This window comes from Ranitomeya variabilis, chromosome 4 (assembly GCF_051348905.1).
Source record: "Ranitomeya variabilis isolate aRanVar5 chromosome 4, aRanVar5.hap1, whole genome shotgun sequence".
Classification (NCBI taxonomy): domain Eukaryota; kingdom Metazoa; phylum Chordata; class Amphibia; order Anura; family Dendrobatidae; genus Ranitomeya; species Ranitomeya variabilis.
Window position 1 is genome coordinate 391918900 of NC_135235.1, and position 15634 is coordinate 391934533.

General features: G+C 41.9%; 1 protein-coding gene across 2 annotated transcripts in view; it reads left to right on the forward strand.

Annotated features, from left to right (window-relative positions):
• LOC143767144 (uncharacterized) overlaps positions 1 to 15389 on the forward strand; it is a 35241-nt gene extending 19852 nt beyond the window's left edge. For both annotated transcript variants that reach the window (XM_077255179.1, XM_077255180.1), the window contains exon 5: positions 10111 to 15389. In XM_077255179.1, the coding sequence (XP_077111294.1) occupies positions 10111 to 11990 (1880 nt within the window). In that variant the 3' untranslated portion in view covers positions 11991 to 15389. The remainder of the gene's footprint in view (positions 1 to 10110) is intronic.
• The last annotated feature ends 245 nt before the right edge of the window (positions 15390 to 15634 follow it).

A 15634-nucleotide genomic window follows, 5' to 3' on the forward strand; every position in this document is an offset into this window, starting at 1 on the left:
GATCAGTGCACACATTCCTGGTACATATGTGGCGAATGTAGTCAAGATGTTTTAGGAGATTTTCACTGTGATGACCTTTTGTGAGTTTATGATGAAAGGGATTGTTGGGGTCACGTTCCTACTCTCTTGGTTGTCTTATAAATGTGAATGGAGCTGCAACGCGCGTGCACCACCATACTATTCAATCCCTGTCTGCAGTGGGGAGGACAGTGTTGTTGGAACCTTCATCCTAGTGATCACTGGAGGTCCTAGCATGGGGGCCTGCCTCCAGCCTCTTTAAAGCTTAGACTATACAAAAACTTTTTGTATCAGTGCTGAATAAAAATCATTTTCCATGGATTAATGGAAAACACTTTCTCCCTCTATGACAGCAATTTTTTAAATTATTGAATTATTGCCCTGTTTTGTTAAATTCCAATACCTTAAAAGAAACACATACAGAATTTGTATAATTATATGGTCCATTTGTAAGGTGAATAGTAAGTGACATTACCAAGCATATAACTTGTGAATTATCCACTCTTTAGGTTCTTCATTGTACCATTTGATGACTTTTCGAATCTTACAGCATCTTAAAAAAATCCGTTTCGCTGTGCAGTCCGATGAAAGCCCCAATGTGACCGATTAGGATTTTTTCATCCTTGACGGAACGCAGATGCTGTAAATAATTGTGATAGAGCATAGAGGCGTTGGCTCCCTGTTCCTCCGCTCCCTCTGACAAGCCACAGGATGCTTGAGATCTGAGGTCTGCCAGAGGTCGGGGTCATGGAGGAGATGTCACCTCGCTTCAGGGAGGGAGAAAAGTAAGCCACAGCTCCTTTTGTGGGAGCAAGGGGATGTGAATTTAAGTTTACTTTATTGTAGGATTTTATGTGGATTTTTAATTTGTCTGATTACTAATGTATGAGGGCGCAAAGGCCTTACAAATAATAGTGCCCCCACTGTGTTTTCCCTTCACCATGACAGCACCGCACATGAGAGATGGCATCCGCCCCCAGGAACAGGAAACCTGCAGCAGAGATAAAAGAATGGGGCGGCCACTCTCTCCTCAGTTTTGGTTTCCTGTTCCTGCAGGTGGACGCCTGTGGCAGAGCTCATACCTCCGGAGGGATACCCTCTGATGATTCCGGTCCGGAGGCCGAGGTCCGCGGGGGGGACCAGCCATGCTCGGCGGCACTGCGTGCGGTGCTGCCCGGGTGAAGGAGCTGCTGTACCGCGCCTTTTTCCCCTCGCCGGACTCCCCGGCGACCGCTCTGGGCAGGAGGCAGGTCCGGGGCAGGGGGCGTGTCCTTCGCTGACGCCGGCCGCCGAAGTGAAGGATGACGACTTCCGGTCACGCCGGAAGTAACGTCACACGCCGAAGGAGCCGGTGTGCTGGACACTTCCGGGCGGAAGCTGTTCCAGAGGCGCGCACACCGCTCCTTATATATACAGGGAGCAACCGATTAGCCGCTGGTCCTCTACAGCACGCAGTTTGCCTGCTAGAATGACCGAACCAGCGATGGATCCGGAGATGCCTGCACCCAGAATGTCTGAGGAGGCGCAAACTACCGCGGTATCCGGGGTCCTGGAGGGGTGAGTGCCTTTGTAAGGCAAGATCACACACACTGATACACTATTGTGTCTTTTTAGGGAAGGAAAGCCACCTCCAAACAAAAGAATAGGGCTTGTCCACTATGTAAGGTGACACTCCCTAAACTATATACCAAAAGAATCTGCCGGGCCTGTATAGATAAAACAGTCGCAAAAGAATCACCTTCCTTATTACAGAACATTAGGACAATAATATGGGAAGAGGTTAAATCCACAGTTAAAGAGCAGCTGAAACATCAGGCGGCTAAAGAAAATCCCCCTCCCCCAGCAAGTGAACAGGGGTCGGACATAGATTCAGGGGATGAGCCGGGAGTGTTAACCCCCTCTGATGCCTCAGACTTAGACTCCTCGGATGAGGAGTATGGCCACCCGTATTTCCAGTCAGAGGATATTGGAAAACTGCTCAAACTAGTCAGAGCAACTATGGGGGTGGAAACCCCAAAGGAGCCGCGGTCAGTTCAGGATAGTATGTTCAGCAACTTGGAGGAAAAGAAGCGGAAAGTCTTTCCCTTCCATGATAATATACTTAATCTAATTAAGAAAGAATGGAAAAAGCCCAATAAGAAGATCTCCATTCCTCAAGCCTTAAAACGCAAGTACCCCTTTGATGAAGCGGTATGTGAAAAATGGGAAAAGGCTCCTAAATTAGACGCCGCCATAGCCAGCACCTCTAAAGGGGTAGCATTGCCTTTTGAGGATATGGGAGCCCTAAAAGACCCCCTTGACAAGAAGGCAGATGCCTTTCTAAAATCAGCTTGGGAGGCATCAACATGGTCATTTAAAACCGGGGTTGCGGCCACTTGCACGGCACGTGCTATAGTCAAGTGGCTGGAGGAGTTAGGTGACCAAATCAAAAATAAGTACCCATGAGAAAAACTACTAGAGGCATTGCCCTCCCTGCAAGGGGCCGCAAAATTCCTGGCAGATGCATCAATTGATTCTGTCAGGGGGGCCGCACGTGCTTCTGCTTTATCCAACTCTGGGCGTAGAGCATTATGGCTGAAGAATTGGGCGGCTGACTTCCAGTCAAAAGTCAAACTCTGCGGAGTACCCTGTGAAGGGCAATATCTTTTCGATAAAGCTCTGGACGAGATTCTTGAAAAAGCGTCTGACAAAAAGAAGCGATTTCCACCTCCTTCCTTTCCTAGGCGCCGATGGGAGGCTTCCCGTTCGTCCTTTCGGGGATCTGGATACAGGGGGACCCGCGGCCGTTCAGATGACAGGCCTGGCCGGCGCAGACCTTGGAGAGATCGAAAAGAAAAAGGATTCCTTTTCAACAAGCCTCCCCCTAAGTCTGATCCCAAACACCAATAACGCCAGGATTCCGGTGGGGGGAAGACTCCGGTGGTTCGTCCACCACTGGGCGGCACTGCCGGCTTCTCAGTGGATAACCAACCTATTATCGGAAGGTCTGAAACTCAAATTCTCCAACCTCCCACCAAATCGTGTGACAATGACCCAAGTGGCGGGAAAAAATCAGGCCACGCTGGAAAGAGAAGTTCGTCTCCTCATACAAAAAGAGGTATTAGTAAAGGTTCCTCATCAGGAAATAGGGAAAGGGTTTTACAGCACCCTGTTCCTAACGCCAAAACCAGACGGCTCGTTGAGGGTGATATTCAACTTGAGGGCCTTAAATCGTTACATTCATATAGAGAAATTCAAGATGGAGACTCTAAGGACGGCGATAAAAGTGCTCAACCCAAACTGTTATATGGCAGTAATCGATCTTACAGACGCTTACTACCATGTGCCAATCGCAATCCAACATCAGCAATATCTCAGACTACTAGTAAACCTCGATAAAACTCCCACCCACCTACAGTATCAATGTCTTCCATTTGGGGTAGCCATAGCACCTCGCATATTTACCAAAATTATTTCCGAAGTGGCGTCCTTCATCAGAAAACAAGACATATTACTGGTGCCTTATTTGGACGATTTCTTGGTGATAGCAAACAGCAAAGAAGATTGCGAGAAAGCAGTCACAACAGTTCTGGACGTGTTAACGAAATTGGGGTGGATGATAAATCTGAAGAAATCAAGACTTGTCCCAACACAGTCTCAAGAATTCCTCGGGATCCTACTAGATTCCACCAAACAGGAGTGTATCCTCCCACAGAGGAAAATTCAGTCTATCCAACAGAAGGTGCAACTTCTTCAGCGGCAACAATCTATCTCTCTACGGAACGCAATGTCGCTCCTGGGAGTTCTAACGGCGACAATTCCAGCAACGCGGTGGGCCCAAAGCCACACGAGAGAGTTGCAATGGCAGGTACTAGCCGAGCAAGCAAAAAATCCTTACAATCTAAATCGGAAGATTCTCCTATCTCTAAGGGTCCAAAACTCACTAAAGTGGTGGTTAAAACCAGAAAATCTGAGCAAAGCAGTACCGTAGTCATTACAAAATCCAGTAGTCCTCACCACCGATGCGAGCCCATGGGGATGGGGAGCGCATGTGGGGGATCAGGTCCTACAAGGTCAATGGGAGCCCTCAATGACAGCAGCGTCTTCCAATCTAAAAGAACTGTCAGCGGTGAGACAAGCGTTTCTTCAAATAGGAGAAAGAATACAAGGTTCAGGCATGTGGTGGTGTTATCCGACAACAACACAACAATAGCTTATATAAATCGCCAGGGGGGCACAAGATCACCATCCCTGATAGCAGAAGCCAAAGAACTTTTCTTGTGGGCCGAAAACAACCTTCTCTCTCTAACCGGGACATACTTAAGAGGATCAGAGAATCAAGTAGCCGACTTCCTAAGCCGTCACCCATTACATCAAGGGGAGTGGGCCCTGAGCCAGGAAGTCTTTGGGAAAATATGTGCCGACTGGGGCATCCCAGAAGTAGACTTATTCGCCACAAAACAAAATCGGAAGGTGAAGAAGTTCTATTCTCTAAACCCAAAAGAACAACCGGAAGGGGTAGACGCGTTTCTATACCAGTGGAACTTCCATCTGGCATATGCATTTCCCCCAATACCATTAATCCCGACAGTCCTCAGGAAAATTCGGGAAGACAGGGCATGAGTAATACTCATAGCTCCCTTTTGGCCGAAAAGGGCATGGTTCACGTGGCTCAGGCGCATGTCTATCTCGGACCCGTGGATCCTTCCAGATACATCGGATCTCCTACACCAGGGACCAGTTCAACACCCTCAAGTACACAGGCTACATCTCACCGCCTGGAACTTGAGAGGGGACTTCTACTAGCAAAAGGATTCTCGAACCCTTTAGTGACCACATTGCTCGCTAGCAGGAAAAAAGTCACCTCAGAAAAATATCAAAAAATTTGGCAAAAATTCCTGGAATTCTCGGGGCGACAGTTGTCCCAGACAGGCCAAGAAGTCCCGGTAAAAGAAATTTTAGAATTCCTCCAAAAAGGGTTGGAGAGAGGGCTATCTACTAGCACCCTGAAGGTGCATGTCTCCGCCCTGGGTGCGCTGTTTGATCACAAACTTGCTGACCACCCTTGGGTCTATAGGTTCATCCGAGCCTCCTTTACATCTAGACCCTCAAAATTATCTCCCAAGGTGGCTCCCTGGGATCTAAATTTAGTTTTAAATGCTCTGTTTCCCCCTTTGAGCCTCTTGACTCTATTTCAATAAAATCTTTGACCCTTAAAACTGTCCTCCTGGTTGCGTTAACTTCAGCCCGCCGTACTTGCGAGCTGCAGGCTATTTCAGTGAACCCCCCTTACACTACCTTCCAGGATGACAGAGTAATTATTAAAACTGACCCGGCCTTCCTACCAAAGGTCAATTCTAAATTTCATAGGGACCAGGAAATTATCTTACCCTCATTTTGTCCTCAACCAAAATCCCAGGGAGAGCAAACCTTCCATTGTCTTGATGTCAGACGCTGCCTGCTTCAATACATAGAAGCCACAAAATCTTGGCGTCAGTCATCAGCCCTTTTTGTAACCTTCCAGGGGACAAACAGGGGAAAAAAGGCCTCAAAGGCAACTATTGCACGGTGGTTGCGTACGGCTATTTCACTTTCGTATTCCTCTTCTGGCCAAATCCCCCCACAGGGTGTTACGGCCCACTCCACGCGTTCTATTGCCACATCCTGGGCGGAAAGGGCAAACGCCTCGGTGGAACAGATTTGTAGAGCGGCAGTATGGTCTTCACCCTCTACCTTCTTCCGACATTATAGGCTAGACTTAGGTCTATCAAACTTGTCTTTCGGGAGAAAGGTGTTATCTGCTGTTGCCCCACCCTAGGAGTCTTCTATTTCTTCCTCTCATGTGCGGTGCTGTCAGGGTGAAGGGAAAAAATAATTACTTACGGGTAATTTGATTTTCCAGAACCATGACAGCACCGCATTAATTCCCGCCCTATCTTGGTGATGGTTGTGTGATTCACAAAAAAAAAAAAATATACATATATATATATATATATATATATATATAGATATATAGATATATAGATATATAGATATATATAGATATATAGATAATATATATATACATACCTTTGAACATATAGGTAAGAGCTAATATACAGCTATGCAATGTAAATATGATACATGAATGTGTACTAACAAAGCGGTCATCTTCCATACTCTGAAACAAACTGAGGAGAGAGTGGCCGCCCCATTCTTTTATCTCTGCTGCAGGTTTCCTGTTCCTGGGGGCGGATGCCATCTCTCATGTGCGGTGCTGTCATGGTTCTGGAAAATCAAATTACCCGTAAGTAATTATCATTTTTCTACATAATATATACAATTACACAGTGGGCACTATTACTAAAAAGAGGCACAGAGGAAGCACTGTTACTTTGTGGAGGCATAAAAGGATAAACTATTACTATGTGGAGACACAATGCAGTCATCACTATATGGCGGCACTGTTACTACACAGAGGCATCGAAAAAGCCAGACAAACAGAATTTATACCTGACCGCTAAGGCATAAATATCCATTTAACCCCTTAATCAAGAGTACCATACATGTTTGACGCTCATGCAGGGGATATACGGTGCACGACTGCAGAAAGAAGAGGACCAAACAGGGCAGCTGCAGAGGTGAGTGATGAGGTATTTATTTTATGCCGACTCGGTATCTGTTCCTATTTGCAAGTTCAACTTAAGAACAAACCTACAGAACCTATCTAGTTAATAACCTGGGGACTGCCTATAGTAAGAAACTTAAAAGGTTTTTTTCAGGGCTAATTTTTTTTATTTGTAGTATGGGCCTAAAAACTAACAGGTAGTCAATTGCTAACTACTTGCCTGTTCTACCCGGCGCCGGCTCACAGCAGTCACCAATCACTCCTTCCAGGTGATTCTATCGATGATGCGTGACTGACGACATAATTCTGATTGACAGTCGGCTCCCCCTGCAGTTAGGCAGTCACGCCCCGCAACAGATCAGAGCAGAATAGAAGACACTGCTCTGTGGAAGTGACATCATTGGAAGCTGCTGAATCACCGGCAGGAGTGGCCTGTGACTGCTCTGTGCCAGGAGAGATTTGCGGTAGAGGTAGCAATTATCTGCCAGTAAGTTTTAGGCCCATAATAAAGAAAAAAATAGTCCTGGATAAACCTTTTAATTACCTGGCCTAGGTGACGATAAACAGTGTTATGTGGGTTCTGGGGACATTTTTATTCCAACATTTCAGCACAAAGCCTCATGGAACATTTGCATCCTGAAATTCTAAGATCCTTTATAAGAAGATTTCAGGACCTACTCGTGGTAATACTTCAGAAGACATGATCTGCTGGGTATGGTCGAACCAACTTAGGACAGTACCCAAAAGTAATGGAATTTTTTTTTATAGTAATAACACATTACAAGTCTCGTAATACACAGCGGGTGAAATAAGTATTGAACACATCACCAATTTTCTAAGTAAATATATTTCTAAAGGTGCTATTGACAAGAAATTTTCCCCAGATGTTGGAAACAACCCATCAAACCCACACATATAAAGAAATCAAACTGTAGATGTCCATAAATAAAAGTTATGTGTGATAATGAGAAACGATCCAGGGAAAAAGTATTGAACAAGACTAAATGTATTTACTACTTCGTACTAAAGCCTTTGTTTGTGTTAATAGCTTTAAGAAGCCTCCTGTATGGAGCAGGGCTGTGGAGTCGGTGTAAAATGGAAAGACTCCAGCTCCTAAAATGTGTAATAAATTGGTTCAGCAGTTCAGTGCAGTATGGGATGTACATTTTTTCATAAGAATTTTGGAAGGTTATGAAATTTCTTATAAATGTCCATTGTGTTCCGGATCTAAGGATCTCAGCATTTAGTTGAGATAAATCTGTACTGCACTTTATGTACATGATCAGTAGTGAGACAGTTCTGTGGAGTCGGGGTCTGGGTCGTGTGGAGTCAGAAGTCAGTGAAATTGAGGAGTCTGTATCGGAGGTTTGGCTTACCGACTCCACAACCCTGTTATGGAGAAACTAGTCGCTAGCTGTGTACATTGCTCAGGTATGATTTTGACCCATTCTTCCACACAAACACTTTTCAAATCCTGAAGGTTCCATGGCCTCCTTCTATGAACTCTGAGGTTTAGTTTCTTCCATAAATTTTCCATTGGATTCATGTCAGGTGATTGGCTGGGCCATTCTAGCTGCTTTATTTTGTTTCTCTGAAACCAAGTGAGAGTGTCATTGGCTTTGTGTTTAGGATCATCGTCTTGATGAAATGTCCACCTTTGTTTCATCTTCATAATCTTGATAGGTGGCAGTAGGCTTTTATCGAGAATGTCACAATACATTTGTCCATTCATCTTTACTTCAATTATATGAAGTTTGCATAAATTTGCTAGTGAGTTTTGCTGAAAAACAGATCCACACCATGTTGTTCCTACCTCAGAACTTCACTGTTGGTATGGTGTTTTGGGGGTGATATGTAGTGCCTTTTTCCATCCAAATATGGTGTGTATTATGGCATCTAAAGAGTTCAATTTTGGTCTCATGTGACCAGAGTATATTCTCCCAGTATTTCATAGGCTTGTCTAAATGTTTTTGAGCAAAATTTAAACGCGCTTGAACATGCCTTTCTTTTTGTTCAGCAATGAAGTCTTGTGTGGTGAGGGTGCATACAGGTCATGGAGGTTGAGTGCATTACTTACTGTTCACTTTTGATACAGTTGTACCTGCTGATTCTAGGTCTTTCTGAAGCTCTCCACAGGTAGTCCTTTGCTCTTGGACAACTCTTCTGATACTTCTTTTCACTCCTCTGTCTGAAATCTCAGGAGAAGCACCTGGTCGTGTCTGTTTTATAGTGAAATTATCTTCTTACCACTTCTGTATTATAGCCCCAACGGTGCTCATTAGAACCTTCAGTAGTTTAGAAATTCTTTTGTAACCAATGCCATCAGTATATTTTGCAACAAGAAGGTTGCAAAGGTCTTGAGACAGCTCACCTGTCTTACCAATCATGAGATGTTTCTTGTGTGGCACCTTGTAATGAGACATCTTTTTATAGGCCATCAGTTGAACCAGCTGATATTTTTTTACTAACTGGCAGGATTGTTCTCTAATTGCTGATAGATTTCAACTGGTATCATGACTTTCCATGGCCTTTCACACCTCTCTTTCATCATGTATTTAATACTTTTTCCCTGTGTCATTTCTCATTATTACACATAATTTATGGATATCTATGGTTTGATTTATTTGCCCGTGTGGATTGGATGATTTGTTACCGACATCTGTTGAGAATTTCATGCCAATAGCACCTTCAGAAATATATTTACTTAGGAAATTGGTGATGTGTTCAATACTTATTTTACCCGCTGTAGATTCTTTCAATAATTCACTTTTGCTGTGTCCTAAATTTTCCTGGCACGTTCCAAAATAATCTCAATATTTTTCCACATTTTGGTTAGCTAATATTTTTAACTTGCACTTGTTGTTCAGTGCCATTAGGATGCAGTCATAAAAATGACAACCGTTATGTGTCAGAGACATTTTTTTTTTTTTTAAGAGATGTTTGCTACCAGGCTTGTAAGGCTTATAAAGAAGCTTACAAAATAAGCTTCTCATAAAGAATGTTTGCTAAAGTACTGCTCACACTTGCATTAACAGGTTCCATCTGGATTTTTTGGCATACTTTTTCTAAATTTGTTAAATTCTAAATAGTGACCTAAAGTGTAGTTCTTGTTGTCCCAAAAAATATTGGAACCTTGTACACACACTTTAATTGCCCCCACATGGTCAGACTTCCTGCTTTCTGGATGACACAGTTATGAAAGCCATGGCGTGTCATGCGTGAGTATTTATTACCAGAACTGTGTACTGCTTAACATGCTTATACTACTAAGGTTGAGAGTACAAAAATATATGTACATTTTAAAACTAGTGGGGTCCATTAGTGTGTCTATTACAATATCCATGACCACCGACAGTCAGTTTCCATGACACTAGTGTAATCTCAATTCAGACTCTGATGTTATAAGTATTTTTTTGGAAGATGTATTTGTAGATGTTTTCATGGTTTGTATTATTAGTCTACAAATAATTACTTGTGGTAATACATCAAATTTCCCTTTTTAACAGATTTGGCTAGGGCTACTTATGAACTTGGAGAATTTTATCCACCTTCACCACTCTGTCTGAAGAAAGAACATGGTTTTCATACAGTAGTCCAAGACGTAAGATGTCCATCAATGGGTGAACTTAATTTGATAAGCTATCAGGACAATTTTGCCAAGAATTCATCATTTTCTGAGGCAATATGTCTCGGACCGGGGATTTCTCAATCAACATGTCACAAAAATCAAGATACACCAAATAACTTTGGGAGATTATATAATGAGAATGACAATGGACAAAAAAATTCCATCTACAACCACTCTATATTTTTGGATCATACATATGCAATTCCTCCCCAGAAAAAAAAGAAAAGAATCCTCACAGATGCTGATACTCCTACGCAGGAATTTTTGGCTTCCCAACCAGCGTTATATAATGAAGGAGGGGTTATATACACTGGCTTATATATACTGGATCCTACACAATACAACACTGTACACATTAAGGAAGAATCCGTGTCACATGAGGGAAATCCCATTGTCACAGATCACATGCAAGAATCTAAATGTTCATATACTAAGGAGGAACCAGTCTCATGTAATCTCACAGACACAGGCTTTTCTACATCCACAGAATTTGCACATGGTCAGTTTCATATTAAGGAGGAACCAGTCTCATGTAATGTGTCAAATCTCAAAGACACAGACTTTTCTACATCCACACAACTTGCACAAGGTCAGTTTCTTATTAAGGAGGAACCAGTCTCATGTAATGTGTCAAATCTCAAAGACACAGACTTTTCTACATCCACACAACTTGCACAAGGTCAGTTTCTTATTAAGGAGGAACCAGTCTCTTATATTGGTGACTATACTGAAAATACAGCCATTAACACTCCTACATTCCATACTCGCCATCCTACAGCGAATCATTTTCAAGAGGACCAGCCATCAGAAATTGACATATATTTACCAACAGATACAGATCAGACAATTAGTAGCAAATATGTCCATAGAAGACGTGTTCATCAAAAGAGAAGCACAGACAAGCCATTTTTTTGCACTGAATGTGGCGAAAGTTTTCTTTCTAAATCTGGACTTTCCACACACAAGAAAATCCACATTTTAAGGAAACACACTTGCACGGAATGTAATAAAACTTTTCTTAGTAAGTCTTATCTCGTAAGACATCATCAGATGATTCATTCTGGAGAAAAATATTCATGTGAACTTAGTGGTAAGTGTTTTTCGAAATCATCAAATCTCAATGTTCATCAAACAAACCAGACTTTGAAAGGCCCATTTTTCTGTGCCACGTGTGGAAAACGTTTCCTCAGTAACGCAAATTTTATCCGGCATCAAAAATTTCATGGACTCGAGAAACCATTTGCTTGCTCAGAATGTGACAAATGGTTTTCCAGCAAGTCTCAACTTGTTGACCATTGCAGACTTCACTCAGCAGAAGAAACATTTTCCTGTCCCTATTGTGGGAAAACATTCATTAAAGTACAAAACCTACTGAAACATCAAAGGCTGCACACTGGGAAGAATCCATTTTCTTGTATAGAGTGTGGAAAAATCTTTACGAGTAATAACTATCTTATACGCCACATGAAGCTGCATGCAAGTAAGAAGATGTCACACCCTTGTGCAATCTGTGGAAAATATTTTAACAGTAGTTTAGATCTTACTATTCATCAGAGAATCCACGCGGGAGGGAAACCAGGGACTAATTCTGAGTGGCGGAAATGCTTTTTCAGAAAATTAGGCTTTGTTATACATCAGAGAAACCACGCTAAAGACAAACCTTACTCATGTACTGAATGTAAGGCACGATTTATGAAGAAAAGTAATTTGTTCCATCACCAAAAAGTTCACAGTGGAGAGAAATCTCTGAGCACATAGGATGAAAATTGTTACTATATACTATAGTAGGGATATTCTCTTTATGTTGCATATTTGATTATTGCATTGATCAGTTACCAACGTTACTTAGTTGCATTGGTCTATGCATTCGCTTCTTTGGCTACTGGTGACCAAATACATAATTCAGTGTCATGAAATAATTTCTTAAAGGAAATCTGTCAGTACAATCAGCTCTTCTAAGCCGTCTAGTTGGGCATATACAGTACAGACCAAAAGTTTGGACACCCCTTCTCATTTAAAGATTTTTCTGTATTTTCATGACTATGAAAATTGTACATTCACAATGAAGGCATCAAAACTATGAATTAACACTAGTGGTATTATATACTTAACAAAAAAGTGTGAAACAACTGAAAATATGTCTTATATTCTAGGTTCTTCAAAGTAGCCACCTTTTGCTTTGATGACTGCTTTGCACACTCTTGGCATTCTCTTGATGAGCTTCAAGAGGTAGTCACCGAAAATGGTCTTCCAACAATCTTGAAGGAGTTCCCAGAGATGCTTAGCACTTGTTGGCCCTTTTGCCTTTACTCTGCGGTCCAGCTCACCCCAAACCATCTCGATTGGGTTCAGGTCTGGTGACTGTGGAGGCCAGATCATCTGGCGTAACACCTCATCACTCTCCTTCTTGTTCAAATAGCCCTTACACAGCCTGAAGGTGTGTTTGGGGTCATTGTCCTGTTGAAAAATAAATGATGGTCCAACTAAACGCAAACTGGATGGAATAGCATGCCGCTGCAAGATGCTGTGGTAGCCATGCTGGTTCAGTATGCCTTGAATTTTGAATAAATCCCCAACAGTGTCACCTGCAAAGCACCCCCACACCATCACACCTCTTCCTCCTTGCTTCACGGTGTGAGCCAGGCATGTAGAGTCCATCCATTCACCTTTTCTGCATTGCACAAAGACACAGTGGTTGGAACCAGAGATCTCAAATTTGGACTCATCAGACCAAAGCACAGATTTCCACTGGTCTAATGTCTATTCCTTTGTGTTCTTTATCCCAAACAAGTCTCTTCTGCTTGTTGCCTGTCCTTAGCAGTGGCTAACTAGCAGCTATTTTACCATGAAGGCCTGCTGCACAAAGTCTCCTCTTAACAGTTGTTGTAGAGATGTGTCTGCTGCTAGAACTCTGTGTGGCATTGATCTGGTCTCTAGTCTGAGCTGCTGTTAACCTGCGATTTCTGAGGCTGGTGACTCGGATAAACTTATCCTCAGAAGCAGAGGTGACTCTTGGTCTTCCTTTCCTGGGGCGGTCCTCATGTGAGCCAGTTTCTTTGTAGTGCTTGATGGTTTTTACCACTGCACTTGGGGACACTTTCAAAGTTTTCCTAATTTTTCAGACTGACTGACCTTAATTTCTTACAGTAATGATGGCCACTCGTTTTTCTTTACTTAGCTGCTTTTTTCTTGTCATAATACAAATTCTAACAGTCTGTTCAATAGGACTATCAGCTGTGTATCCACCAGACTTCTGCTCAACACAACTGATGGTCCCAACTCCATTTATAAGGCAAGAAATCCCACTTATTAAACCTGACAGGGCACACCTGTGAAGTGAAAACCATTTCTGGTGACTACCTCTTGAAGCTCATCAAGAGAATGCCAAGAGTGTGCAACAGGAAAGAAATATATCTTGGTACCGTGTTAGCCAGTAGATAGAAAAATATTTAGAATTGAGAGTCCTCAGTGGTTGATACCTTTTAATGGCTAGCTGAAAAGATGGTAACAAATTGTTTAGAATTGAGAGTCCTCAATTTGTTACCATCTTTTCAGTTAGCCATTAAAAGGTATCAACCACTGAGGACTCTCAATTCTAAAGAGTGTGCAAAGCAGTCATCAAAGCAAAAGGTGGCTACTTTGAAGAACCTAGAATATACGACATATTTTCAGTTGTTTCACACTTTTTTTGTTAAGTATATAATTCCACATGTGTTAATTCATAGTTTTGATGCCTTCAGTGTGAAGTCATGAAAATACATAAAAATCTTTAAATGAGAACGTGTGTCCAAACTTTTGGTCTGTACTGTAGGTCATAAAAATGTGAATAAAATGATAATCTTGCAGTGCAGTTAATATCGGGAGTCTTGAGCATGACCTGTTGGGATGAATAGTGAATTGGGGTGTGACATTGGTTCAGGTATGTGGTTGAGTTCTTTACTGACAAATAAGGGCCACTGGTTGTAGAAGAAGCTGTTACTAAACGACAACTTCTGACGTCTATTGTGAAGATAGGCTAAGGGAAATATAAAAAGTTATACGTCCCAAAGAAGATTAAATGAGAAGGCAGACATAATATTGGGGTTTTATAAACGTGTAACAAAAACATGCTGCCCAAGTAATGCCTGAATACTTCAGGGCTTTGATCCAAAGGTCTTTTGTTTCATGTTCTTAATACTAAGGTGGTATTGTTCAAGCAGTTACTAAAGATGTGCTGGAAGCATTGCTTGGACAACTCCCCCAGTTGCTTCCAATGTGTTTAGATTGTTGCTGATGGATCCTATATATGATTGTGTTCATTCACCTAATAAGATGTGGGATTTTAGCTCACAAGTATACACTAATTTCAGCGCAGGCACAGGTCTCGGTGCAAACACAAGCTAACATTTATTATGTTTTTCTGCACTTCAACTGAAATTGCTTTCTTCAGCACAATAGGATATAACATAAACAGTCTTTTTTTCAGGTAATGCAACAAAGTAAATGTAATGGTCTCCCCAATCTGACACATGCAATAATGCAATAGAAGCTCAAGCAGCTTTAAACACTTTCACTAACAAACACAGATGTTCCCCTGCAGCACAAAACTCATTCTGGGCTGTCACAGCTGCCTATTATTAGGCATTTAATGCCTGGGCAGGATTATGGGAGATACCTTTCCCACCCAGGCTGTCTGGTCATTCCTAAATCCTTGATCCGAAATATACTCAAAACAAGCTACTCCATAAACTAGTGCTACTAGTATAGACTTTCGGGGATTTACATCACCTAAACCAGACACCTCTTTGATACATTCACTCTGTCAACCACTTCTTAAGAATGCTTCAGCTTTGGAGAAAAATTATCTTTGGTGTGAAATTAGCATCTCTTTCTGTGGTTATATGAAGACTATAGCATCTCGCTGATTTTCATCATTGAGGTTTGTTACATCTATCTTGCTATTCCAACTATCCTGGGTATTGTGGGGCCTCTGATATACTAGGAATATAACCTGCTAAGAACTTAATGTTTAGAATTAATTTTTTGCTTTTGTATTTTTCACTAGATTCAAGTATAGTGTAATGAAAATTAATATGTTCTTTATACATTGCAACATTTCTTGATGTTAGGACTGAGTGATAAGGTCTAAAAATAAAATCTTGATTTTGTTTAAAGTTATAGCTTATACTCGCTGTTTGATCTGTTTTCTTATCTTTTTGCTCAGCTTAGTTGAAATCATCATGAATCCCTTCCTGCCGATGCCAATTTTCACCTTCCCTGCCAAATTTTTAAAATCTAACTTGTCATTTTGTTGTAATTATGGAATGCTTCTCAGAGAAGATGAGTATTTGAACTCTAGTGGAAGTAGCAATCCTAAAAAGTCAATGTTGCCTCTACAACGAGCATTGCCACATGAGGATAAA